Below are 27,505 nucleotides of genomic sequence, written 5' to 3' on the forward strand. Positions count from 1 at the left end.
TAGATTGTTAATAGACAGTTAATAGACAGTTTGTTAATAGACCGCTTGCAATGACACCTAAAGTACAAGCTACAACACTCGACCCCTGCAGTCCTGTTGCAGTACCTGTTGATAAACATTTCTTACCCAGGGTCTCTGCTAAACTGCAAGCCTTCATCAGTTAATGAGGGCAGCAAGCACGAGAAGGGATTTAATTGGAATAAAAAAGAACCTTGTTTTTTTTTTTCAGTATAGCTCAGGCAATAAATAAAGCAGGTCTCTGGGACCTTTTGATTTTGAATGAAATGTGATACTATAACATTGCATTCTGTGTTGTTAACCCGCATTCTCGGCCCGTTCTGTCTCCTTTTGTTTGAAAAAGAGTTTTTAAACTCTAGTGAGGAGGCCATCAAATGGAAAAATAGCATCAACGCAGGACATAGGAAGAGAAATACTTGCCACAGAAACAGAGTCAACTCACATTTCACATATATCATAGGTCATTCATTCTGCTGCATTACAGTACATTTCTTACAGATGAGGCCTTACAGAAAGGGATCTTGTCTGCTACTGGTTTCTCCCAGTCCAAACCCAGGCTGGTAACTTCTTGAACAAGGTCTCCAGGAAGGGCTTCCTTCTCACTGCAGCCTGTTGACCGTTTCCTTCGCATTTCAGGCCTTAGTCATCATCAAGAAGATTATAAAGAGCCTGAAGAACAAGGAGGACCTCAGGTGAGCAGGGGGTCAGGTTTGACGCCTTGTTGCCATTTTGTTCAGCTGCCTGTTCACGGTTGTGACCAGAGCGCGATCGAGGACTTGACATCCCAGCTCCTGTTGCCGTGTCTCTGCTCTCGCCCTGCAGCATGCTGAGCACCGCTGTGACTGGCTTAACCTGCGGCGACATCCGCAACATGTCCCTGGACAGCCTCCGGACCCTCGCTGAGAACGAGAACCTCACCCGCGACCAGGTACCACACAGCGCCCAGACACAAGCATGCGATTTTAGGATATTGGATACTGATTGAACTTGAACTTTATTGCCACATGTAACCGGTACATGTGCTGGTACAATGGAATTCTTACTTACAGAAAGTCTCTCGATTGTTAAAACAAGTGCGAAAACACAAAGTGCAGACAGTGCATCAAGGCAAAATACAAACAAACAGTAGACCATGTACAAGTGAACAAGTAAACAGTTTGAATGTAAACAATGCAGATGTGTAAACAGTAACTGGAGATGTGCAATAAATAAGAAATCATAAGGAGGTAGAGGGTGTAGGTGTGGTCCGAGAGGCATGGCTAAATGTGTTCGCCAATCACACTGCTTGTGGATAGAAGCTATTGAAGAATCAGCTGTTGACTAAAAGAGGATGGTGCAGCACAGTGGCTAAGCCAACTGCTGGGTTGTAGGTTCGAGTCCCTGCTGCAGACACTTGTGTTGTAACCTGAGAGAGATTCTCTACCCCAGCTGCTCCAGTCCTCCCAGCTCTATGAGTGAGCCGGCAGTGCTGGGGGGGGGTCATTCCGGTGGTGGACTGGTATCCCGTCCAGGAAGAGGGGTCACATGCTCTGTTCCTTAAACACCACAGAAACCAGGATGACCGACGGGCCGCTGTGGCTCCAGCATGGACCGAACCGTTTGTACTGAATAAAATGTCCCGAATGTGCATCGCTAACTCAGTGATGCTGCTCTCACCCCTGCAGGTTAACTGCGGAAGCAAAGTCTATTTCCAAACCCTGATGAAGGCCCAGAACTTTTCCACTTTAAATAACACTGACATCAGCCAGATACCTCCCAGCTTTCTACTGTACTCTCCGTAAGTGACCTTGCTATCCAGTTCCTAGTGGAGTACAATCTCCCAGTAGAGCTGATACCTAGGCCCTTCCTCTTTGTATGTAAGTGAAGGCCATTTAAGAGATTCATGAACTCACAGCAAAAGCCCTGCTTCTTCATGTGTCTCAATAATACATTTCTGGTAGACTTCGGACTGGGTCCAGCTTCTTGCACGCACACAGAGAGCAGTGCACAAATGCATTTGTCCCTGCACCAAAGCAGAGTTCTGAAGAATTTGGAAAAATGCAACCGATTTGTCTCACAGACAGTTCAGAGAAACGGATCTTACAAAGCAAAAGGCAGCGAGGTGAAACTCGAGTGAGGGCTGCGTCTCCTCCAGAGTGTAGAGCACTCAGGAATCCTCCAAGATGTACAGCCTGTATTCCTGCAAGGGAATATTATTAGCAAACGGAGCTTGTATGCTTTTGACAAGCCATGCAGAAGACAAGGATTTATTTGCCCAACTGTTTTCTCTCCCCTGACCCCCGGATCTGACGTCGCAGGAACTTCACAGAGCTGATGAAGTGGAACGGCTCTTTCAGCTGCTCCTCTGTGGTGGCCGTGCTAGTCAAGGCCAACCCCCAGCTTCTCCCCATGAGCTCAGGGAGGAGAAATGAAGCCCTGAAATACATCAAGACCTGCTGGGTGAGTTTATCCTCACGCTTTGGGTCACCTTGTGTTTCTGATGAGGTGCATGAACACGGCCAGCATTTGGCTTGCAAATCATTCTCGGTGCCTCATAGTAAAAGCACTCTTTGCAGATGCATTAAGTCCAAGTTTAGTTTCTGACGCCACTGTTGTGGGAATTCTTCATCAGAGGAGCAGGACACAGTCTTGTGCAGAGTCAGTTTTATTGAGCTCAATAAGTCCGACAACGCGCGCCGGGTCTGCCCCACAGAACAGACAAACTGCAAGGGTTTCCCAGCTCTTATATACAGTCAGGAGAAAGTTTGATTCACAATCTGAGTGCTTGTCCTGTTCTTTGATATGTAATTCCTGCTTGTCCTACTCTGTCTTGCTCTCGGCTCTGTCCTTTGATAGGCAGCAGACATTGGTCTGCTGTGTCCTGTTTGTGGGTGTTGTTCCTGTCTTTTATTATGTAGCGTTAAGCCACTGGGGCTGCCAAAGTAAGTCAGCTTTATGGCACCTTAGTGTAACTTTTGTTTGAGGCTAAATTAACAGACCCCAGCAACACCTCTCACAATGTGCTTAAGTGGTGATACTTTGATGCTGGATAAGTGAGATACATACATGCCCCACTTCACCACCCTTTATTGGTTTATCAATGCTGATCAATAAATTGTGTCAAGGAACAGTGGCAAGCTGTTAACTTTCTTTGCACATTTCCAGGGTATATCTGACACCAGAACTCTTACATCTGACCAAGTGGGAAACCTGGGTCTTGCCGTTTGTTTCTTCAACGCTGAGGACATCCAAAACCTCAACGACACAGTCTTTGTGACGTCTGTAAAAGCATTGGACAAGTGTGGCAAATTCAAGCGAGAGGTCAAGGACAGCCTGGCGGCAAAGATAACGACTGTCTATGGGTAGGAACCTGCAGAACATGCACTGCCATGTGAAAGCGTTTGCTTGTGAACGGGTATCTCCGTGCATTGTGTCCACACTGATATCTCAGTGAAGCATGGAGACGAGAATCCTGCTTGTTATAAACGATTTGCACAGGTTAGACCAAACACTGCAGGAGTCAGAGTAACTGCATTCATTTGCTTCGCTGATGAAGTCTGCAAGAATCTCTTTTCACTCAGTAGTTGTGATCTACAGAAACGGATTAGTAGATAGCAGATAGTTGCCGCATATAAAGGTAAAATATTAGTTATTACCAGCACCAACCTTCACCGTTCCCAGGGTGATTCGCCCAGCCCTGTGGGAACAAATGCAACTCCAGGCATCAGCCTGAAACAAATTTAAATTCATTGATCTGACCAGTGGATTAATCGGCCCCAATAACAGCTTGCCCTAGATCAGAATGAGTCCTTAATTCATTATTCATTCAAAGATATCCTGTCAAATCTGAAGATTCGGAGTGCCTTCAGCACAGAGATGATGGTGGGTAGATTTAATTCTGTTTCATGAGGATTCAATGCTAATCGTTCTCAGCGGAACTTGGACATCAGCCTCATTTGAAATAAATTTCTTTCCCCCCCTCGCCCCGTGGCAGAGACGCCTCAAACTGGACCTCCGATAATATCACTGAGCTCCGGTCCCTGCTCTCAGTGTTGGATAGGAAACAAATGAAAATGATCAAGACCTCGGTAAGGAGCTTTTGTGTAACATGCAACCACACTGGAAAGTCAAATGGAAACAAACGCTATTCACTGTCTCCCATTAACATACCATAGCTACACACATATTTTCCATATTCCCTCTTCAAAAAGGAAGGCCTGTAGCGAACGTATACAAGCAAATATATTTTACAAAGGCGGAGCTTCATTTTTATTTCCTTGCAAATCTGAAGAAAGTTTCTAGAGAATTCTGTACCCTGTGCGATTCGGGCACCGAAGTACTAAATACATGAGAAAAAAAAAATTTAAGCAGAGGTACAGTACATTTACAGCTTCCTCATAAAATTACTAGTGGTATAATGTTCACTATTTCCTTGAGGAAGCTCTTATTTGAATGGTTGGCATGGTAACAGCTGATTTTCCTAGATTTACTTAAAAAGGCAGTTTTATTTCCAAAAGAAGGGTTAAAATAAGGAATACTGTATGTGCGCTCTGATCATGTCAAAGGTTCTTACACCACCAGGGCAGGATAAAAGCTATCAGTCCTAAAATCTGCATCATATTTTAAGTTAAAGTTAAAGTTAAAGTTTCAAAGTTCTATATCTAGCCACTAAGACTAAGCAGATTTGAAAAATAGCAGTGAAAAGCATGTTGTAATGCTTTTCCAAGTCCCATCCCAGTCTACTTCGAGGGAAGTTCATTACTAAAAAGGTACTTCACTTTTTCCCTAAAAAGGCTCTGATCAGAAGACGAAAGAGAACACAGGCAATACCCAGCCTACAGCTGCCTGCATGCACTACCATATACACAATGCACCCAAAAAGGACATGTGCATCACAATATATACTGATGGAAAAAAGAAACGCAACACCTCCTCCTCCACACTCTTGGCCCTCCTGTCTGCGAGGAACGGGCTGCAGAGTGACTCATCCGTGAGGAGGACCTGATGCCACTGCTGACGAGTCCATCGCAGCCTCTGGCCCAAGCCAGTCGGGCGAGACGTCTCGGAGGTGTGAGCAGAGGGCCTCTGACAGGTCGCCTTGCTCTAAGGCCAGCAGCATGGAGCCTCACTGTCCTGTCACTGATGCGGGCATTGTGTCTGCCGGCAGTTTCAGCAGCAGTACGGGTGGCGGATCTGAAACGTTCTCTCAGATGGACCAATCTGATGTGTCGGTCCTGCTCTGGTGTGGTCACTCGAGGGCAATCGGGTCTTGGATGGTCATCTGTCCTGCCGGTCTGCTGAAACTTTCTCTGCAGTCGGGACCCAGTGGAGCGACTTACTCCATAGTGTCTGGCAACGCTGGCACATGACAGGCCTGCTTGCAGCATGCCAGTGGCCCTGTCCCTTGCTTCTGGTGACATTCGAGGCATTATGGAATGCACAGAAAACTGACTAAGTGACTTTTTCTCGCAGTGACCTAAGCTTTGAATTTAAGACCTTTTCAAAGGTGACCTGATCAGGCATTGCTCCACCTGGACCTCGTTGGGTAAAAGTGCAGCTAACGAGCTTTCATGTGATTGGCAAGTTGCAATGCCTCACTGCACAAGCTGTATTGCTGGTCAGAGGGCTTAAAACAAATTGACAACTTTTTGTGAGCTATAACTATAGTATTCTCAATCCAGAAAATGTTGCGTTTCTTTTTTCCATCAGTCAATTTTCACTTAATAAACCTAAGTTTGGAAAATTAGCTGGTGTTGGGAAACATTGAGCAAATTAGGCACTGTAGCACTCTCAGTGTTGCAGCTAAAGTCAGCCCTGTAGCTGAAAGCGCTTCAATACTCTGGTTTTAAAAAGCTGGGCTATGCATCTTTTTGCTTTAGTCAGAGATGGTGGACATCCTGAAAGGAATTCTCTCCAGCGTCACCAAACCAGTGGAGTTCGTGCCCCCCGATCTTGACTTCACCCCCGATATGTCTGGCGTGACGGAGGCCTTCACCAACATGGTCCTGAATCCCTCGAACCTGACCAGTGCCCGCAGGAGAAGGAGAGAAGGTATGGGGTGATAAGACAATTAAAACAGCCAGCACGCTTTCTGAAAACAGCAGAGCTCCTCACAGAAATGTCCCCCCCAATGAGAAAAACATTGTTGATCTTATTGCCGAGTTCTCTAGGGAATGATCGGTTCAATCCTGACTGACACCTGGGATATGTAAGGGCCCTCCATCTGTGGAGCCTCAGCAGGTTTGCTGGTCATAAGTTACTAGCTGGTCAGCTGAGTGATCTCTAAACAAACATAAAAGCCCAGTTGTGGTCCAGACTGGGAAATGATTAAATACAGATTACAGATGAGAGAAAGGTGCTGGTTTTGCCCCTGATCCCCTCTCAGACAGAGTGTCCTTCCTGAGTGTTTATGTGTGTTCCAGCATGCACCACAGTTCCAACTGAAGACCAGATCCGCAGGCTGGGCGAAGGCAGTGTCGTCTTCAGTGCCAGTGACCTGAAGTGCATGACCACAGACACCTTCAAGAACACGGTGGACATCCTGGGGTCACTCAAAGCCCTGAGCAAGGAGCAGCTGGACGCCTTAAAGGCCAAGGCTATAGAGGTCAGTTTGACAGACACTTGTGTGTCATAATAATCATAAAGCCTGACCACAATCCTCAGGTTATAAAACATAAACAGGTGTAGGGATCTGGGAATGTCACAGTTATTTTCTTCAAACACTACTTCTGCCATGAATCAAACCAACGCATAAATGCAAGGAATTATGATCATTATTATATCATTCCAATCCCAACATCGACCTGGAGAAGGACGCACTGTATCTAAAAAGTAACTCGAAATCAACCAATTAAACAGTTGAGCATTTTTTATGTCATCAGAGCCAAAGTTCAATGCTGAGTCAGCTGAGAATGATTTCCCTGGACTGGACACAGACATGGGGAATATGAATAGAACTTTGGTTCAGTGATCAAGAGAATTGATTGGGTTACAAAAATAGACATTGTATCAGAATGACATAGGAGTTGCAGATACAATACTCTGCAGTGTCTGAAGGACATCTCAGGATCCTACGTTAATTGGGAACTGATACACGGCATGATTTCAAAAACACTGCCCTTAAGTCTTAAGATAATAATAATAATAATAATTGCTTACACTTATATAGCACTTTTCTGGACACTCCACTCAAAGTGCTTTACAGGTAATGGGGATCCCCTCCACCTCCACCAATGTGCAGCCCCACCTGATAATGCGATGGCAGCCATAGTGTGCCAGAACGCTCACCACACATCAGCTCTCAGCGGGGAGGAGAGCAGAGTAATGAAGCCAATTCATAGATGGGGATTATTAGGAGGCCATGATTGGTAAGGGCCAATGGGAAATTTGGCCAGGACGCCGGGGTAACACCCCTACTCTTTTCGAGAAACATCCTGGGATTTTTAATGACCACAGAGAGTCAGGACCTCAGTTTTACATCTCATCCGAAGGATGGCGCCTGTTTACAGTATAGTGTCCCCGTCACTATACTGGGGCTTTAGGACCCACACAGACCGCAGGGTGGGCTTCCCCTGCTGGCCCCACTAACACCTCTTCCAGCAGCAACCTTAGCTTTCCCAGGAGTCTCCCATCCAGGTACTGACCAGGCTCACACTGCTGAGCTCCAGTGGGGCTGCCAGCTGGGAGCTGCAGAGTGATATGTCTGCTGGTAAAGATGTAAGATGTGTCCTAATGGCACAGGCTGTTACAGATATACAGTAGGTAAACAGCTGTTCCTGGGGCATAAATAAAGATCAAAAGTAAACAGGGGGTCTCCCTGCTTCCCGCTGTGCCCATTAATTCTTACTGACAGGCAAAGGTGTCACTACACTACGCAGGCAAAGAATCCCACAACACACTGAAACGCGTTGAAAATAAAAGCTGTCCCATATCAGAGCATCTGGAAAGAATCAGAATCTAATAATTGCATATCCCGGACATTTTCCCTCAGCTTCCCTGGGACAACAAACGCAGGATACATCCAACATCCCCATGGGCTTCACAGGATGTAATCAATCAGTGCAACATGAATAACAATACAGTACAGCACAAAAAACGTTCAAGGGCGACACACATATGCTGTCAATACTGTGCTCTGAAGGGGCCCCAAACATTCTAGCTGAAAATAGTAATGGCACTCAGAATGGATGACTCCTTAGAAGTGTTCAGTGGTGCCTTTGGGTGAACAGTAATTCACGCTTTATGTTCTAAAGGCATATGGAAACGAAACCGCCAAGTACATTCCCAGCCTGAAGAGGATCGTGCTGGCTTTCAGCCTGGAAGATGTGGGCAAATACTTCGTTTCTCCCAACATCGACATGCTGGCGGCGTCGGGGGAGTACAGCGACTGGCTGAACGTGCGTAGACTCCTTGGAGCGCTCTGCCTCTGTTGTGAGCGCCCGCTCGTGCGTAACTGATCTGCCCGTCTGTGGTGTGGTTGCAGGGGACGCTTCTGCTCCAGGCCCAAGCCATCGTGACCAACTTCCTGAAGAACGCCTCGGCCGGCTCGCTGGACAGCAGCAGTCTCGTGGGCCTGGGCTACTTCCTCTGCGTCTTCCCGCCCGAGCAGGTGAAAATGCTCAACGCCTCCGAGTTCAGGTGAGGCGCTGCCCAGCTTTCCGCGCCCTACTGCCGGGTACGGACTGCCCTGGCACCAGACTTCCTGTTCGGTACAGGAAGTACCCAACGCAAACAACCAACTCGCACAACACTTCCACAACTTCTTAGAATAATACAGGCCCTATAATTAATGCTATAATTAACACTCTGGCACTCAGGTAATGGAAGAAGGCCACTGCCAGGACTATCACTGTGGCACGAGACGCCCTCCTCCTGCCCAGCTTTCCCTTTCTCGTCCCGTCTCTCTCTGATGGGGGGGGGCGTAGATAGATAGATAAGACTTTATTGATCCCGTAGGGAAATTGATGAACCGTCATAACTCCGAGAGAAAACAAACTAAAGTAAACGATATTCCAAACTAAAACTAATGTAACTACCGGTAGTAACAACAAAAAGCACACACAAATCACAAAGTAACTGGAGCTGCTGCAACAGGCTGCCGCACTCACGGCGCCATATTGGAAATTGCACTACGTAGTGGTAGTGGGTAGCGGTGACGCCCTCACTGCTTCCCCCTGTCCCACGCTGCGAGGTGGACGCAGGGGAGCCTCGCAAGGCCAGAGGCCGGTTCTCTGGCGCTGTGGCCCTAACTGCGTCGCCCCGTCTTCTCCCCTTCCTCCCCCTCGGCCCGATCTGCGCAGGAATGCGGCGAGGAGCATCGGGAAGCTGCGCTGTTCCAACAACTCCCTGGCGGCGCTGAAGGAGAAGGCCAAGGAAGCCTTCGGACCTGTGTCCAGCTGGTCCGAGGAGCTGCTGCAGGAGCTGGGCACCATTGTGGGTAAGAGCTTGGCCTCACGCAGAGGATAATGATTCCTTACAGATATAGACCCTCCACTCAGAGCTCTTTACAGGTAATGGGGATCCCCTCCACCCCCACCAGTGTGCAGCCCCCCCTGGATGATGCACCAGAATGCTCACCACACACCAGCTCTCAGTGGGGAGGAGAGCAGAGTGATGAAGCCAGTTCAGAGATGGGGATTATTAGGAGGCCATGATTGGTAAAGGCCAGGGGGCTCCCATTCACAGTATCAGAGAACAGCGAGGGTCCCCCTGTCAGAGGCTTAGAGCACAGCAAGGGGTCCCCCTGTCACAGCATCAGAGCACAGCGAGGGGTCCCCCTGTCAGAGGCTCAGAGCACAGCGAGGGGTCCCCCTGTCACAGCATCAGAGCACAGTGAGGGGTCCCCCTGTCAGAGGCTCAGAGCACAGTGAGGGGTCCCCCTGTCAGAGGCTCAGAGCACAGCGAGGGGTCCCCCTGTCACAGCATCAGAGCACAGCGAGGGGTCCCCCTGTCAGAGGCTCAGAGCACAGCGAGGGGTCCCCCTGTCACAGCATCAGAGCACAGCGAGGGGTCCCCCTGTCACAGCATCAGAGCACAGCGAGGGGTGCCGCAACTCTGCAGGGAGGGCAGTAGACAGGGCGAAGAGGGTGGCGTCCAGCTGGAGCTCGTTAGTCTAACGAGGTAGCCATGGCTCACCTGTATAAAGCGCTGCCTCTGCGGCTTCCCATGTCTTCCAGCGGCCCTGAACACCAGTGAGATCTCCACACTGCCCGAGAGCGTGATGTCATACCTGACCCCACAGGCTGTCTCCGTCGTTTCTGCGAACGTCTTCAGTGTGAGTGACTTCCTGCCCGCCTCTCCGCTGCCCAGGATGAGTTGAAAGCATTTTGAAAAAGTATTTTTTCCGGGGGGAGGGTTTAACGTGCCTCCTGTTGTCAGTCGGTAGCTGTGTTTTGTCGTTTTTTCTCACGGCTGCTCAGATCCTCCTTCACAGGGCTGTGCGGTGGCCCTGTGGCTAGGGATCTGCGCCTGTGCCTGGAAGGTTGCTGGTTCAAATCCTGCGGCTGGCAGAGGAATCCTACTCTGTTGGGCCCCTGAGCAAGGCCCTTCACCTCAACTGCTCCAGGGGTGCTGTATAAATGGCTGCCCCTGTGCTCTGACCCCCAGCTTCTCTCCCTGTCTGTGTGTCTCATGGAGAGCAAGCTGGGGTCTGTGAGGGGACAAATTCCTAATGCAAGAAACTGTATAGGGCCAATAAAGTGATCTTAATCTTAATTGTAACCTCTGCTGGGGTCTCCTGATCCCAGGTAACCTTTAAAAAAAAAAAAAGAGGGGCAAAACGGTTTACAATTGGGTTGGGAACCCAGCCCCCCAGATTGTAGAAGTCAGGGGGTGGAGATTCGCCAGATTTCCCAGAGGGCCGTTTCCCGTCCACCCCTGGCTGAGCCCGGTCTGTCTCCGCAGGGCCTGACGGTGGGACAGCTGAGGAGCCTTGGCACAGAGAACTACGCGGCAGTGTCCCTAGAGCAGAGGCAGGGCCTGAGCCTGGAACAGCTAAGGGCCCTGGATGAGAACTCGGGCAGCAGGGACAGCTCCTCCAGTAAGTCCTCTTCGGAGCACGGACACGTGGGGATCTTTCTCCTAGAGACGGGGGTATTTAACGGTGCAGTTTCCGGTGGCTGCCTTCAGGCATCTGAAGTCATCTCAGCTGGCAACAACGACTGCCCCCTAGTTTCTCTGGATACCTCAGCCTGGACAGCAGCATGTAAATAAAGGATCCAAGTTTTGTTGTGTTTGCGTTGAACAGATGTTTTAAATCATTCAAAAATTGCATTTTGGAACGAAAAACTCCATCTTCCTTGCTTAGGAAGAAATACAGCGGAGTGCCTAGTTCTGCGGAGAGTCTGGCCTCTCTTCCTTGTGAAACTACAAGAGCCAATTCTTATTCATCCTGATCACTCATGACACGCTCTTAAAACACCACACAGGGCTCTGCAAGGTTGTAACCTTGTAAGGCTGGATGCACTCGGACTGCATAGATTTTTACACAAAAAGTGCATGCTCATATCTACAAAACGTGCTTAAAAGCATGAATACCCAACATAATAGGGATAAAAATCAGGAAATGCAAGAAAAAGCAATGAGGCACCTTGATCTAGGTACAATACTTCCTAGTTCAAAACTGTAGTCTAAATTCGTTAATCAATTTGAGATCTCTAAAAGCAATGCTGCTCTGCAGGGCTCTGCTTCTGGTTATTTCCCAAGCTTTATGTTTTGCCTTTTCTACCTGTGAAACCTGTTTATTTCCAGCCAATCGCATTCAGTTTGAAAGTAGAGCTCTACCCTTCTTTGTGAGAGTCCTGGGTGCTGTCACAGCTCCGGGTCTCAGCGCCACAGGGGAACGGGTCTTTCTAAAACTTGCCCAAGACAGCAGAGCAGACCACCTATCTGAATCCAGGAGATCTGCCCTTCCATGCAAATCCCTCAGCTGACGCAGTAGCAGCGGCACGAGAGAAAGAGAGATTATTCTCCCGATAATGCTCCATACGTTTACAGTATATGTAAATATTTGAATAATATGTCTTTGTTGCAAATGTCTGTAATGTCTGAAGATTTTATTTTATTTATATTTTTTTTTGTTTTGTTTCATGTTAATTTTATTCTTACTTGGTTTGGCAACACTGATTGGAACCCATCAGTCATGCCAATAAAGCATCTTGACTTGAAATTGAGAGAGAGGGGCCAAAGAAGATAACGTCCGTGTTTTTTCTTTTATTTCAGGTGCTGCAGGTGCTGCAGCCCGAAATATCCCCATGTTCGCAGCTATCCTCCTGTCTCTGGCGGCCCTGTCCGTTTTACACTAGACAGGCGGTCGGCCATCGAAGCGAAGCGAAGATTTCAGAGACACGGCATTTCGTTAAACCCTCAGTCATGTGTAATTAAAAACCACACGTGGTCAGCCGGATGTGCGCAGCTAAACGCTCTCCGTCTGCTCTCCTCGATAACTTGTATCGGTGAGGGTTGTGTAATCGTGTAACTGCTGACCTAAAGTTAATTTTTGACTCTACCGTGAAAAATAAAATAGAAAAATGCATTTCGGGACAAATAATACAATAGGAGAGGTCTCATTTGAGAATGTTTTCTTTTTTTACATACTTTTTTCCCCCTAAATTCTAACAAATTGTCTTCGTGTAGATGTACAGAAATAATCAGGGGGTTTGGATTGACTGTAGACTTTTAGTACTGACTTGTGCGTTAATGTGACGTGTCTTTTTTTTTTGTTTGCGCGGGAGGAGTCTCCTGTAATTTAAAAACGGATTCCGAGGACGTTCTCCTGCTTTTAGTAAACTTTCATTTCCCGCAGTTACCATGTTCACTGTGGGACACGCGGGTAATTCTGTAGAAACTAACTTTCCTTTTAGCAGAAACTAAGACCGAAGCTCAGTTGTTTGACACACTTGTAAAAAAAAAACCTACATTAGATATCCCTGTTTCTACATTTGTTTGGCGAATCTCGTTTTCAAAGAGCTGTCGGAAGTTTTTACACTGAATATACAGGACAGGCATGCACGCATATGTAGAATACATAATAAATAGCATGGTAATTTATGGGGGCTTGGCAAATGAATAATTTATATGTATACGTTTCACTACTGCACGGCGTGTGTGTGGAAATGAGCTGATGGTTAACTGCAGACATGATTTCTAGCAGATGACACACACAGACGCTGTACACCTGCTTGCGTCATCACGCTGCGCCCGCGGCGCGGAGTCGCCGTGATGGAGTTAGCGCGAGAAGGAAAGGGTCTTCTGTCCAGTGCTGGTCACAGCGTGGGAATAACCGTCTGTGAATCAACTATTTTTATAACATGCTGTTTGAAGAAGTTAAAATGATTTTGCAATTCTTGTGAAAATAAAACGTGTTCTGGCTAAAGGATGTGTTTGGGGTTTTCATCTGAATTATTTTGTATCCTAGCGGTCTTCGTCCTATGTCTCCCCCCGTGTGAAGTCGTTATGGCTGGTATTTATCAGCCCCGGAGGGATATCTCCTCTGTCAGCTCCTGTTGCGGTGCGTGATGCATTAACACCTTTTACAAAAGTATGCGTCCTTTTACCTACTAATTAATCTAGAGACTCCCCCGAAGAAGGCTCGCTTGATCATAAGAAATCAGTGCGCCCTCTGTGATAACTCCCTTAGGTGTCTTTAAGATGTTGTTTTAAGGCAAAACACCTCTAAAGCAGAAACGCACCTAATGATGTTATTAATGGCCTGGCACGCACAGCAAGCATGAGGGAATACAAGCTCATGCGTGCTCCGCTCGCCTGAGCGGCGCGTGTACGCCATCTTGCGGCCGTCTCTGGTTATTACAGAAGCTTGATAAAGTGCCCACGTTGTCGCTTTGAAAGGCTTTGAAAAAACCTGAAAGGTAAAGTATCTAGTGACCTTTGATCTCTTACTCTTTAGACGTGCTTTAGGTATCGTAACAAGTGGTGATGTCGAATGTAATACAGAGTATTCTTGCTGCTCATATTAAGCGCAGTTAAAATAAACACAGTGCTTAATGTTAAATGCAACCCATTAAAAACACCCCTGGCTTTGGGTATATCAATTATTTGTTTGTCTGAGTCCTTGCAATTTCAAATACAAATACATTGAACACACTCGGCCTGCATTACTCCTCCGCACCAGGCGATGGCGCCGTTTGATTCCAGCCCATGCTGGATTTAGGGAGCAGAGGAGGGGGTTTCAGGACTCAACCAGCTGATTGTAATCCCTCTGGCACCGTGACGTCAGCCCCCTCCCCTCTCTGTTTCGAGGGGTTCGGGATCAACATAGTACTTTCTGGACAGCCTGCAGCGCCTGGCCGTCTTGCGATTGCGGAGTGCCCGTTTCGACCCCATGCCGCGGCGGTTGAAGAAGAGGTTAGGCTGATGCATTAAGGAGAAAAAAAAAAATCTGCTGTCTGAGATCTAGGCTGCGGAGCTGCCCTTATCCCTGCTAGCTGGCGCGGCTGTAGATCCGAGCGACGTACAGATCCCGCACTGTAGACGCACGGTCATGTCGGCTGCAGCCTGTGCACCTGCTGGCCGTCGCGACAGCTGCGCTCTCCCGCTGCCGTAGGAGTAGCACAGAAACACCCAGCTGTTTCCCGGTCGGCTCATCTTTCTCCCCCTCCTTCTTCATCCTCTCCTCCTCCTCCTTCGACGCTGTTCGCCAAGCATGGGGATGTGTTTGCCCTGCCTGGGTGGGGCGGCCGACGACGTGGTGGTCACGCCGGATCCCGTAAGTGAACTCGCCTTCGTACTGCTGGCCGCCGATTCCGCTGCGCGATTGACTTTTGGGTGGTTCCCGGTCTGGGCCGATGGCTGTGTAGGGCTGCCGTGTCTGTAGCCCCATCCGAAGTCCACACGGTGTCTGATAAATGTTCTTGTATTGATTGATTGAAGTCGACGTGCTTCACATACCGTTTAAAAGCGATTGGAGGGTAGTCAATACGTACCGGCTGCATTCTACATTCCTGTTTGCGGCAAACTCCGTGGCCGAAACTTATTCTTTCTTGGGGGGGATGCTCTATTATCTGCGTTTCTGCACACAAAAAAGTCCGAGGGTCACAGACAGCCGGATCCACGCACGAAACCGGCTGAAACACCCGTGTTTAGTGCGGGGACAGCGCCGTCTGATATAAAGAGACAGGGTTCCTCACGGTCACCTGAATAATAATCTAGTGACCCAGGATGTGTGTCCCTCGTACATCTTAAACTCCCCGTTTGTTTAAAAGCTGTATGCATAACGCCAGCGCTACCTTCTGGGATGTAAGGATAGTGTCTGTGGTGTCTCTGGCGTTTGGGAGCGGTACCAACGGACAATACAGCGAGGACAGGAAATAATAATTCCTTGCAATATACTGTAGACTCGCGTTTTACGAGGTAGTCCCTGACATAGCGCGAATACCCCAACTCGCATATAATCAGAACACCCCTTTAAGCTCTCCGGTTTCCCTCCCCTTGAACAGGTCAAATCAATCGTGCGTGTGTTAGTATGAGTGTAGTTTAAAGTGTTATGATAACAGTAAAAACCCGGTGTGCTGTCGGCTCTGGAACTCGTCCCCAAAGCGGAGCTCAGGTGCGCGCCGCGCCAGGTTTGCATTTGTGAACATTTCTGCTTTTCGTTTATTTTTTTTCCCTCACCGACCGCCTGTACACGAATTCGCGTGAATATGTCTCTTAAAACGCGAGCCTGCGGTCTAGCTCTTTGCATCCTGAAGGATCCCTGGCCTGACTTTGAGGGTAGCCATGCTGGCTGCTGAAGGTGGGATCATTCCAGACGAGGCCATGGGATTTTATTTTAATGCACCAAGGTCCTGACTAGTTGACATCCCACGCAAAGGAAGGCACCTGTTACGTCACCTGACTTGTCACCACAGTGACAAATTCTGGTCCGGGGAAAGAGCGCCACCTACTGGTCCACAGTGACCACTTACAGCAGGAAATGGGTTTCAGAGGAGACCTGGCCCAGTACCAGTACCAGCCGGGGAACACCTTGCTATGTCTTCTGAAACGAGATCAGGCTGGATGGGTAGTGCTAATGCGCTTCTGGTCTTTTAAATGGACGGTCCTGGGTTCGAATTCCCAGTGAGAGATTTCTTTTGTACCCTAGAGCAAGGTGTTTCAGTGGCATTGTCCTAGTGAAATACCGCAAGTCACTCTGTATGAAAGAGCCCCCCAAATAAACTAGTATTCAGACGGTTCGGTCCCTTTTTGTTTTGTACAATTTCAGTTTTGTGAACAAGAGTTTCCCCCACTTTAGACATTTTAAATAGGAGCCACTGGTTTCCAAAACTCATTGTCTTGTCAGTACCAGGTATGTTCGTATCTTAGAGAATCAACATGTTGTGTTTACTTCTGTGAGGAGTTCTAGTCAGGAGACTTCTCCTTCGTAACCAGTTGTCTTTATTGCCTGGAAATGACCCCTGAAGCCTGTCTGGTCGGACAGATGGTGCAGTTGATTGCTGTTCCGTGGCTTGAAACGTGAGGCACTGAAAGTGCAACTGCACGCCTATTTTTATATTTTGGCGTTAGAAAGAATCAGCGTCGACAAGTGAATTTCAAGCCACAATGAAAGTAAAATCTACACGGTACCTTGCAATTCACACCACGAAATGGACTACATTTTCAGGTGGGCGCAGCGCCATGTTCTGTGATTCAGAACGAGGCAGCAAAACTCCCAGTGAGGTGACGTCGTAAACAAGCCCTGTTACTCTGTAAACCAGCAGGCTTGTGAGTACATGTCTTCTAATCCAATAGAAATATCGCTCTTGACTTGGAGACGGTTTTGCCGACAAATACTACTTGTTAACTCTGCATGCAGATCATGTTGGAACATTTCTGCAGTGAGATGTCTGCTGCACAACCTGTACTTATCCGCTCGTACATCACAGTTCATCAGTCAGGACGGAGACTAGTGAGCAGGAAGGGCCGCTTCGCGTCACAATTCTCATGGTGAGACCAGGGGCTTGCGACAACATGGCGACTTGCGGTCCTTTCCCAAAGTTCATGATCTTGCGCTAAATTCTGAATTTGTAAAGTTTTGCGATGCCTTCAGTTAATTAATTTTTTTGCCAAGATGAATAACAAGTATGAGAAATGGGGTCTGCAGTGCCCCTATAATCCATATCCCCCCCGATGCAGAGGACCAGTGAAGATGGCCAAGAGAGGTTTGCCAGGCACTCAGGGGTTCCCTAAGCCTGGACGTTTAAATTGGGGAAACTGTTTCATTTTTCGCCTTTAATGGCCAGAAAGAAATCTTTTTGAGTTTCAAAATGGTTTTAATGAACAAGATTGTTTCTCCGAACGCGCTCAGCGCTCTGAAGTGCACCCAAAGACAGAGGCACAGCCCTGTTGTTATGTGTCGCTCATGTCTGCGTTCATGTTTTTGTTCCCCAGGACACAAGGCGAAGACAGCTCGCGGAGGCAGCAGAAAAGAGGCAGAAAGAGGTAAGTGGAGTCAGGAGGCTGCCCTCGCAGAGCTGAGGCAGCTGATCTGCTGCAGCCCTTTCTTCCCCCAGCAGACAGGTCTGATAGAATTCCCCCCTTAGGGCAACTCCACACTCGGTCAGCCGGACTCGTCCAGGTTCATTCCCATATCCCGTTTCCCCCCGCTGCCCGATATAATCCAGCTAGCGTCCTGAGTGTGCAAGCGGGACGTCTCTGCAGAGTGACTTCACCAACGCCGGCTGTGGACGAAATCTGAAGTGTGAGCTGACCTCCAACCGCCAAGAAAATAAAAGCGTCGCTTTTCTGAGAACAGGCCCGCCAATCAGCAGGCCCTTGGATCCGTGTCTCAGTACGGTTCTGCCCGTTTCGTTGGCCGTTTCTCTTCTGTGGCTGTTTTCGGGCATTTTGTCCCCCTGCTTCCAGTTTTTATTTTGTCTGTGTAAAAGACGTGTTTTTTTTTTTGAGTAGGCCGGTATTTGTAACGTATGGATCTCTGTGTGATCTGGAGTCCGTAACAGATTGTAGCATTTAAACGGGCTCCGGTAAAATGAAGACGGAGGGGAATTCTTTCCGGGGCCGGTCAGAAATGGGAGGTTCTGTTCGGATTACTGAGTGTTGGAGAGCTGGCGTCGGGGACAGACCAGGACAAAACCCTCCAGCCGCGCCTCCGGGCCGCGCTTCTCCTTGTCATCCGGTTATTCCCGAACATGCCGAACGAACCCGCTCTCCGGCGGTGAGAGAAACCGGAGATCGGATCTACAAGGAGAGGATCGGCGTCGTGCTGAGAGCGTTTAACGCGGAGATGAGAATAAGGTGTGGAGAAGAGAAAGGGGAGTGAGGTTTGTTGGAGGTGACTTTCGGGCTGGATGAAAGGTTTGTTCTGGTCTGTGTTGGGTTTTTTTTAAACCTGAAGGCTGTAGTGCCCGAGCTTGTATCTTTTAAACGGCACGTGGAGTCACAGCTCATTTTCTGTGCTTCTGGAGCTATAGATTAAAATGTGGTTGCTCCTGGCACATGTAAAAAAAAAAGATCACATTATTTTCGTTTTCCTCTCTGCTTTGAAAAGTTTTTTTCCTTCCTTTTTCTCCACCCCCCCCGAGGAGACCACATAGGGGAAAACAAAGCCAGACACATATGCCGCTGAGCCCAAGACAGAGGTAGCTGATTTGAAAACGATTGTGATCCTCCTGGCCAGCGCTACTCAGCATGCGGCCCTTCCAGTCCTGTCCCGTGGAGAATTTCCAATCATTCCAGTTCCTGAGTGATCGATGGGGAGGATCGCTATAGCGAAGTACCGGCTGCACTGAAGTCTGGCACTGGAGTGTTTGGCGTTCGGATTGGAGGAGCTTGGTGATGAGCAGAGCTGCTCTGCGCCACTGCACTGTTTCTCAGCTCCGGTCCTGCAGGATCAGTGAACCCACTTTTTCTCTTTGTCCAACCCACACATCCTCCTTTTAAACCACCATCAGCATGTTTAAAATGATACAACTTTGCCTGGTGTAATACAACGGGGACTGCAGTCCCAGTTTCTTAGGCTGATTATTCAGTCTTGGCAACAAAATAAATTAATTGACCGTATGTAAAATATGACAAATTAAACTTAAAATCGTGAACTTTGTGAAAGTACCGTAAGTCGCCATTGCTGTCCAAACTCGTGTCCGAGTTCCCCAGAATTGTGACGTGAAGTGGCCCTTCCTGCTCACTAGTCCCTGCCATGACTGATGTACTTTGATGTGCGAGTGAATAAGTACAGGTTGTGAAGCAGACGTTTCACTGCAGAAATGTTCCAACGTGATCTGCATGCACAGTTAACAAGTAGTATTTGTCGGCAAGACTGTCACAAAGTTGAGAGCAATATTTCCATTTTACAGTGTTTGATAGGGCTGCATCACATCACCGGAAGTTTTTTTTTTTGCCTTGTTCTGTATCGCAGAACATGGAGCTGCACACATCTGGAAATGTAATCTATTTAGTGAAATATAAAAATAACATTGCAGTTCCCCCTTTAAACTCCCACTTCTTCAGTTCTTCCACCTTTTACAATAAATCGTGGCTCCTGGCTTTTGAAGAAGGAAGCCCCCAAGTTCAGTAGCGTGGAGGAGCGGTCGGGTTCTGGCCAGTGGAATGAAGGGCTTCAGTACGTGGCCTGCAGTCGAAATGGATACTTTTCCTAACTGTCACCGTGAAAGAGGATTTGTTTTCAATTACCTGGTGTGAAAGGGGGCAAGATAAAAATGGGGAGATTAGGGGCTGGAGTTCAGAGGTTGTGCCCTATATTCAGCAGGGGTCTAGTGGTGCTCTTTCAGTGGTCTCGTCTGGTCTCCCTCCCTCTCTGTGAGGTGACCGCTGTGGCGTTCTTGGCTTGCAGGTGTCTAACAGAGGCATCAAGAACCCGGAGGCGCTGGAGAGGAAGAGGAAGAAGCAGGAGGAGATCGAGAAGCAGGCCGAGACGACGGCGGCGGCGCCAGCCGGCGGAGGGGGCCTGAGGGTGAGAGACGAGGGCTTGAATAATTAATTCTCCCTGGCAACTTCTCTCCGCTGTGATAGGCCAGAGCATGAAACGTGGCCATCCTGCAGGGAATTCTGGGTGATTCCCTTCAGCGGACTTCAGAGAGGGGCTCGTGAGCACCCTTGTGACGCGCAGATTTAGAAAGGGGGCACCCTGAGCGTATGAACGGCGCAAAACAGCAAGCGTGCATTTTGGGACGCGGCTCTGATCTTCCCTCTCCTCTCTCTTGACAGTGGCAGGTGGGGTAGAGCGCGGGGGGGGGAGCCTTTCTCTCTGGGCCCTGCCAGCGGGAACGGCCCGCTGCTCGTCTGGAGAAGCCCCTCCTCTTCGTCCGCCCTGTGGACCGCTCGTCCGCTCCCCCACCGCGATGCGCCAGCGTGCTTCAGCGGACACGCAGAGCCAAAGCGATCTTGCGTAGGAACAGGCCAGCTCTCGCCCCGCCAGGACTTCTGAATGTGCTCCCCCTGCCAAGGACGCGGTAGAAACGCACATCGGGACTCACCGGCTGTGCCCTAGCCTTCAGCGTCGGCGCAGCAAATGAATAAGTGCTTTTAGATTTGAAGCCAAACAGGATTTTGTTTCATTTCTCTCTTCTGCGTGAACGTCTTGCGTCTGTATTTATTACTTGGGCCTCGTCTCCGCGGAGCAGCACCCCTGCAGTGTAAAAACCGTACAGCAGCGACGTGGTACCCGAGACTCCGCGAATAAAATTCCTGTTGGGGAGAATGTGGATGTGGTGGTGCTCGTGGCTCTAGCTGGGTTTTGGGATGCAACAGTGCCCCAAAACCCAGTTATACCTGTGGTTTTCGGAAAATCATTTATTTCTTTAACTGGTTAAACCTGTCGGGTGTTGCAGAGAATTCTCTTTTTTTTTTGGAAATACCATCCAACCGTTTTTGAATCTAGTGCCATAGACGTAGAGGTGCTTATTGCCATATGTAGGCATACGTTAGAGTTCTTATTCGCTCTGATCTCTCGGGAATTGCACAGTACAACAGACAACACCACACAATGTAGACCGTGCATTACAAAAAAAATGATTTGAAACATGATTTGATATCCCTGTTACTGGCCTGCAGTCTCAGCGGCTGGCAGAGCAGGGTTTGCGCAGTTTTTGGGACAGCACACCTCCAGGGACAAGCAGGTCAGTGTTTGAACCTGAATTTCCAAACCAGTCCCCCCAGTCTGGAGGCTGGTATGAAAGTCGTATAGCAGCTCGCAGTAAAGGGAAGCCTGCCATGGTATACCACGGTAAAAACAGAATAGAACAAGATACAGTGCGATACAGTTCTGCCATAAAGTGGCAGAACTGTGGTCAAGCCCAGAGATCTTTTGACAAAGTCACGCAGGGTAACTACATTGCCAGGTATTTTTCCAGTTCTTAGATTCCAGTGTAAATTTTCAAAAGTGTTTTTTTGGTTTGTGGTTAACTTGTATTGAAGTCTTTTATTTATCAGACTGTAATAATATATACAATATAGTTGATTACTGCATTGATTTATCTTGTATCCATTGTGCCATTTTTTTTTCTGAAGCACAAAATCTCCTCTCTTCAGTGTGGCAATCAGTCTGTTTCTCTCCTTGCATTGATTAAAATGATCTTTTTAGAGAGGACCTCATTCCTGCGATTTTGACTCGCGTATGAAACTGTATGATTTCTTTAAAATGCTCCACGCTCACAGTTTTAGCTCAGCGTTTTAGCACAGCCAACAAGTGTCAGTTTCGATCATTTTTAAAATGTAACTAGCATTAAGTATGTGCCCAAAGGGATATTGATTTGAACGTCAGAATACCGCGTTTTTGTTGTGCATTAGTGTAATTTATCACAAGAGTTTTGCATCTGTTTGTATTCACTGCACTTGAATCTGTTTCAGCTATTGATCGCTGCCTGTCACCCAACGCTCTGTGCCCTGCATGGAGAGCTCTGACTTCAGCTCTGACAGAAGAAACACTGGGCCAATGTTTGTGTGCAGGATGCGGGCAGATTGCCATATGGGAGGATATTACAACACTGACCACAGACGCTTACAAACAACTGTGCAGCGAAAGATCGGATAACATTTTACAGCCTAGTCTGGAGGTCTCAAAGCTCACTTCTAATTTGCACTGGGACTGTCTGCCATAGTTCAGCAGCCATATCACCCTGCAACTCACAACTGGCAGCCCTGAAGCTAAGCAGGTAGGAGCCTGGCCAGTACCTGGATGGGAGACTCCTGGGAAAGCTAAGGTTGCTGTTGGATGCGGTGTTGGTGCCAGCAGGGGGCGCTCACCCTGCGGTCTATGTGGGTCCTAATGCCCCAGTATAGTGATGGGGACGCTATTCTGTAAACAGGCGTCATCCTTTGTATGAGACGTAAAACCAAGGTCCTGATTCTCTGTGGTCATTAAAAATCCCAGGGTGTTTCTCGAGAAGAGTAGGGGTGTTACCCCGGCGTCCTGGCCAAATTTCCCATCGGCCTTTACCAGTCATGACCTCCTAATAACCCCCATCTCTGAACTGGCTTCATCACTCTGCTCTCTTCCCCACTGAGAGCTGGTGTGTGTGAGAGGACTGGAGCATCATCCAGGGGGGGCTGCACACTGGTGGGGGTGGAGGGGAGTCCCCATGACCTGTAAAGAGCTTTGAGTGGAGTGTCCAGAAAAGCACTATATAAGTGTAAGCTATTATTATTATTATTATAGTTGCTGGTGAACACTCAGGTCCTGCACTGCAGCTGTTCTGTTATTCCTCTAGCAGCCAGTGGGAGTCACTCTTGCTCCTCCAATAAAAACTTCTCTTTGCTGTGAAGTTGGATGTTTGTAGCGCGAGTACAGGATTTATCAGTTAGCCCTCAGCAGAAACAAACTAATCCCTTCTTTTTCAGAGCCACCAAGCGTTTCCTTTGGGAGATTAAATGTGCACGTACTCTTTTCAGACTTTCTTTGCTGCCTTTCGTCGGCAACATAAATGCCTCTCAACCTCAGGAAGTACAGTCAATATTTGGAGAGGGGTGTGAGTGTGGAGCTGATGGAAAGGGAGGTAGTGTTTCATGGTTTGCAGTGGGTAGTTGCCTTCAAAGGCGTGGCCACAACAAAGACACAGTGTGCAGCTGTAGATATCTCCCAAGCAATCGCTCCAGCTGTTCGGGTCTCCCAGAGACGCTATTGGAGTGTCAGGTAAGAAGAGAGCTGCCGCACTACTCTGGAACCTGTGTGATACTGCTAATGGTATTTTGAAATTTGCAGATCTTTCCATCCTCTTGACCCTATATGATGAGACTACAGCTCTGTACTCTGGCTTCACCGATTCATTGTTCAAAGGTAGAAAAGTCACACTACTGCAACGAGACCCAGTACAGTGTGCACCCCGTTTTTCAGTTCCAGTAAAGGACAAGGGCTGGGGGTGATAGTTGCACACAGAGATAGTTTCTTGCACCGAGAATTGCTATTAAGGAAGCAGTAGGATTAGGAGGTATTATTAGGACTGTTGGTAAAAACATCAAAAATGAGTCAAGGGTTTCCACATGGAAAGGCAGGGTAAAACACGAGTATTTCCACATCTGAGCACTTTCCAGCCACTCTCTTACCACTTCATTCAATTCAGGGCAGCAGCATCACTGGATTCTATCCTGGTAAGGCACGAGCTTGTCAGGGAATGCTCTGGACAGAAAGGATATCAGTTCAGCGCAGGCCAGACACAGACACGCACACACACCAGGGCCAGCTTTCCCAGAAATCAAATAACCTACCAGCATGTCTTTGGACTGTGGAAGAAAAGCCACGCATTCACAGAAAGAACACACAAACTTCACACAGACAGCAGCCCAGGAATTGAACCCTGTGAGGCAGCAATGCCGACATTTTCATTTGCTTACAGTACGTCTAGTTTTTGATGTGGAACCAACTTGTACTCAGTGATGGGCTGGCATCCCATCCAGGATGTACACCGCCTTAAGAATAACAATTCCTTACACTTATATCTGGACACTGCTCTCAGAGCTCTTTACAGGTACTGGGGATCCCCTCCACCCCCACCAGTGTGCAGCCCCCCCTTGATGATGCTCCAGTCCTCTCTCACACACCAGCTCTCAGTGGGGAGGACAGCAGAGTGATGAAGCCAGTTCAGAGATGGGGGTTATTAGGAGGCCATGACTGGTAAAGACCGGGGGGAAATTTGGCCAGGACACAGGGGTTACACCCCTACACCCTCACATGTATTACCACAGAGAGTCAGGACCTCGGTTTTACATCTCATCTGAAGGACAGCACCTTTTTTTACTCACACCTACTGAGTCAGTGGTGAGTCGCCGGGTTGCGCCCGGGGTGGGCTCTGTGTGTTCCGCGACCCTGAATTGGATTGAAGCGGTGAGGAAAGGGATGAACTTCTAGCCCCTTTGCAGAATGTACCCAGGTTCCTTTGCCCCAAACAGCGTGACGATAATGACAGCGCTTAGAGTCCATTTTAAAAATGCTAAGTGACGAAAACGATGAAGTATGATCCTTTCGTTGGTGGAAGCGATAGTTTTTGAGCAGCTTGCGGGCGGTATAAACTTCTACAATAAGACCTACAACACCGCCCCGTCACAGGAATATCGGAAGCAAATCCCATGCTCTCAACACTAGGTGGCAGTGTAGGACTACGGTCAGCTGTCACAACTTCTGTACTGTTTTTGCGAGGTTTTTTTTAAGAATATGAGCTTTGTTTTAGACGCTGCAGACCTTCGGTGCTTGCAATGAACAGACTGACAAGCCGTGTTACAGAACTCTGTGAGTTAATGCCTGTCGCGTCGTCGTACGATCTGGACGCTGGAAAGACCACACGCTCATCCTCTTTCTTCTCCGGAATAATACAAGGCACGTGTTTCCAGCCGGCCGGCGGGGCGTGAGTCACAGAGGGACGGAGCCGCCCGTGGGGCGGGAGGTGACAGGAGTTAGTCCACAGCTGAGACGTGCCCCCGCGGTGCTGTCCGTTCGCCAATTAGAGCCCAGCCAGCCCTGATCAGCCGGCCTCACACCTGGCTCGCTGCACCAAGCCGGCAGAGCCTGACGAGTCGCAATCACACCAGTCCCACTCAGCACCTGTTCGCCAGAAGAAGTGCCACTCGCTCCAGGCCCGCTGAGAAATATTAAAATAACAATGGGAGGGAGGCTTCCTGTCGTACGTACTGGAACAGCTTCGAAGCAGGTCTGCGTGTATTTTTGAATGGAAAAGAAAATGATTTTGTTTTCAGAATACATAAAGATGGGGCTTCCGCATCCTGAATGCTCTGATGAAGTTCTTCGACCGATAGCGCCAGCTTTTTTTCCCCATTTCACGACAGTTTTTTTTTTCCGCTTATTGACATTATAATGCGGGCTTTGCACTTTAAAGCGTGCGTGAGGCCTTTTATTCGCGTTTTAACTAATTCTCCTGGCACGCCTGTAGAAAAGTCTGTGTCTGCGTTGGGGGGGCATTTTAAAACCTGTGTTATATTTTCAATTACAAAACGAGCTCTTGCAACTTGTTACTGCGGGCTGATGCCGTACACCTGCTTGTACACTAGTACAGAAATGGCGCCGTGCTAAACCTTTTCTGCTGCAGACTGAGATCGTTACCAGCAGATACCTCGAAGGGGATATAAGTTGTTTTTGCCATGTAACGTTTTCTCTGTCATTTTCCCAGAGGTTTTGGGAAGAGGAGAGCGTTTCCTCCTTTGCTGTTAAAAGCGCTTAGTCGTCCGTGAGCTGTAACCCCGGAATTGTGTCGCCTTTCTTCTCCGTTTCCTGAAACACCTATGACGCACCTGTCAGAGGGGAGCGTTCACAAGGCTGCGTCATCTGTTTCTCACCCGCTGAAGACGTCAGGTAGATTTCTGAACAAGCCTCTCAAGAGGATGATAATTATAGCTGTTAGCCACAGGATAATACATCCCCCAATGGCCTGTGTGTGTTTCGAACAGCTCTTTCTTATTGTTTTTGCTTCTGAGCCCTGATTTCTGAAATGGACACACAAACTGTGGGAGCCGTCAGCACTCCTGCGGTCCAACTCTGGCGGAGAGGAGTTCTTATTTGACAAAAAAAAAAGAAGTGTGGGGGAAACTGTGAATCAGCCAGACGTCCGAATATACATTCGGCGTTGATGTTTAGAAATATTCCTATAAATTTACATTCTGCGTTAAAATAAACGTCGCGCTCTCGTCCTAAACGTGACATTTATGGTAAAACAAAAGGCTGTTCGGGGCTGCGCCTGACTTATAAGATGCCCTTGGAAGCAGTTGTGTTTTAGAATTGATCACCTAGAGAACACGGTGCCTCTTTGTCCTCGCTATTCAGGAGGTCTTTAGTAACTGTACACTATTTCGAAGCTACACTGAACTGCGCTGAGACATTCTGTATCCACGCAAAACCCTGAGGCTGTATATCCAGTGCTACATCAGCCTTCATTATGAATTTGTTGGCACCGTTATCTTTAGACTTGGGACAGTTTGTTCATTTATGCGAAGACCCTTCTGCTGTGTTAATGAGGCTCCTCACTCCTTTGCTTAAATGAGGACACGGTGGCTGTCATTTTATGAACATGCTTCTGTCCAGAAACAACACACTGAAGACAAGGGACACATTCATTTTTTCCAACTTTGTCTGCATACGCCATTTATTGAGTTGTAATACAACACTTTCCTCTCAAACGATATATTCAGGAGTTTAAATACATTGACCTACAGTAAGTCCAGTATCTTGGGCTTTTTTTTTGCAATTCTAATATGAAGATCTTCAATCTGTTGTTGCATGAAAAGCCAAACCCCCCAAAAAACTAAGGAATCGTATTAAAAAGAAACTTGCTGTAGCTTGCGTCGCAGATGTACACTCCTGTGATTTTGCCCACACATTTGATTGTCTTGCCTGCAGGAGGAATATGTAAGCAAGCAGTTCTCTTCTGCTTGAAACCGCTGTGTGCCGGCTGTTTCAGATTGAAAGGATTTGTTTTGAATTTGTTCTTCGGATAAACCCAGTCTCTGGTCTACCATCTTCGCTGTGTAAATGAGATAAAGATTTAAAATAAGGCTGCATGTGGCATTTAGGTACATTCAATCTCAATGGAGTTATTGCATAGAAGATACAACTCTAAAGCCTTCATGAAATTAAAACTATTATTTGCATAGAGTACAATGCCACCAGGTGGATAACAGATGTAATGACAACTAGAACATTAGGCAGGAACTGGTGCCATTTACTGTTCTATTGAGGTTGGTGCAACATGCTTTTCAGAGTGAATATTCTAAAATTGTCCCATTATGAATTGACAGCCAGACTATTAGACTGTACTGAAGCTTGGTTACAGATTCATATACAAGCAGATACAGTTTCCAGTTATTCTCACAGATAGAAGACAACAATTATCTTCTCCTTCAAGTGTGTAAGACACAGGGCCACCAAGGGAGCCATTACTGTTGCTGTATCTGGATGGACAGACTACATATTTTTCAGTAACGCAATTATGTGCAGTTTTCTCTAAGAAACAGTATGAAAAGATCTGGGAACCTCGAGATATTCTCTCATGCACTTTTTCATACAGTAGTGCTGTAAAGAGACTAACATCACCCCCCCCCC

At 47.9% G+C, this 27,505-nt stretch overlaps 2 protein-coding genes across 2 annotated transcripts in view; both read left to right on the forward strand.

Moving 5' to 3' along the window:
* Positions 1–13,369, forward strand: part of LOC148819644 (otoancorin-like) — a 28,004-nt gene extending 14,635 nt beyond the window's left edge. Inside the window, exons 12-25 of the mRNA XM_088935225.1 lie at positions 655–710; positions 841–946; positions 1,683–1,795; positions 2,316–2,457; positions 3,163–3,359; positions 3,992–4,085; positions 5,877–6,048; positions 6,420–6,601; positions 8,250–8,393; positions 8,480–8,634; positions 9,297–9,433; positions 10,173–10,270; positions 10,900–11,035; positions 12,217–13,369. Of these exons, the coding sequence (XP_088791351.1) occupies positions 655–710; positions 841–946; positions 1,683–1,795; positions 2,316–2,457; positions 3,163–3,359; positions 3,992–4,085; positions 5,877–6,048; positions 6,420–6,601; positions 8,250–8,393; positions 8,480–8,634; positions 9,297–9,433; positions 10,173–10,270; positions 10,900–11,035; positions 12,217–12,299 (1,815 nt within the window). The 3' untranslated portion in view covers positions 12,300–13,369. The remainder of the gene's footprint in view (positions 1–654; positions 711–840; positions 947–1,682; positions 1,796–2,315; positions 2,458–3,162; positions 3,360–3,991; positions 4,086–5,876; positions 6,049–6,419; positions 6,602–8,249; positions 8,394–8,479; positions 8,635–9,296; positions 9,434–10,172; positions 10,271–10,899; positions 11,036–12,216) is intronic.
* An 874-nt stretch (positions 13,370–14,243) lies between these two features.
* Positions 14,244–21,551, forward strand: svip (small VCP interacting protein). The gene is made up of 4 exons (XM_088935226.1): positions 14,244–14,719; positions 17,380–17,430; positions 19,799–19,918; positions 20,173–21,551. The coding sequence occupies exons 1-4, from the start codon at positions 14,657–14,659 to the stop codon at positions 20,185–20,187; spliced, it is 249 nt and encodes an 82-aa protein (XP_088791352.1). The 5' UTR covers positions 14,244–14,656; the 3' UTR covers positions 20,188–21,551.
* Positions 21,552–27,505: the final 5,954 nt, after the last annotated feature.

The sequence above is a fragment of the Atractosteus spatula genome, chromosome 16 (assembly GCF_055471065.1).
Source record: "Atractosteus spatula isolate fAtrSpa1 chromosome 16, fAtrSpa1.hap1, whole genome shotgun sequence".
Lineage (NCBI taxonomy): Eukaryota > Metazoa > Chordata > Actinopteri > Semionotiformes > Lepisosteidae > Atractosteus > Atractosteus spatula.

Coding starts and splice junctions, on each gene's coding strand:
- svip (XM_088935226.1), top strand. CDS start 14,657: ATGGGGATGTGTTTGCCCTGCCTGGGTGGGGCGGCCGACGACGTGGTG. Junction 14,720..17,379: donor TGGTGGTCACGCCGGATCCC/GTAAGTGAACTC, acceptor TTTGTTCCCCAG/GACACAAGGCGAAGACAGCT. Junction 17,431..19,798: donor CAGAAAAGAGGCAGAAAGAG/GTAAGTGGAGTC, acceptor CTTGGCTTGCAG/GTGTCTAACAGAGGCATCAA.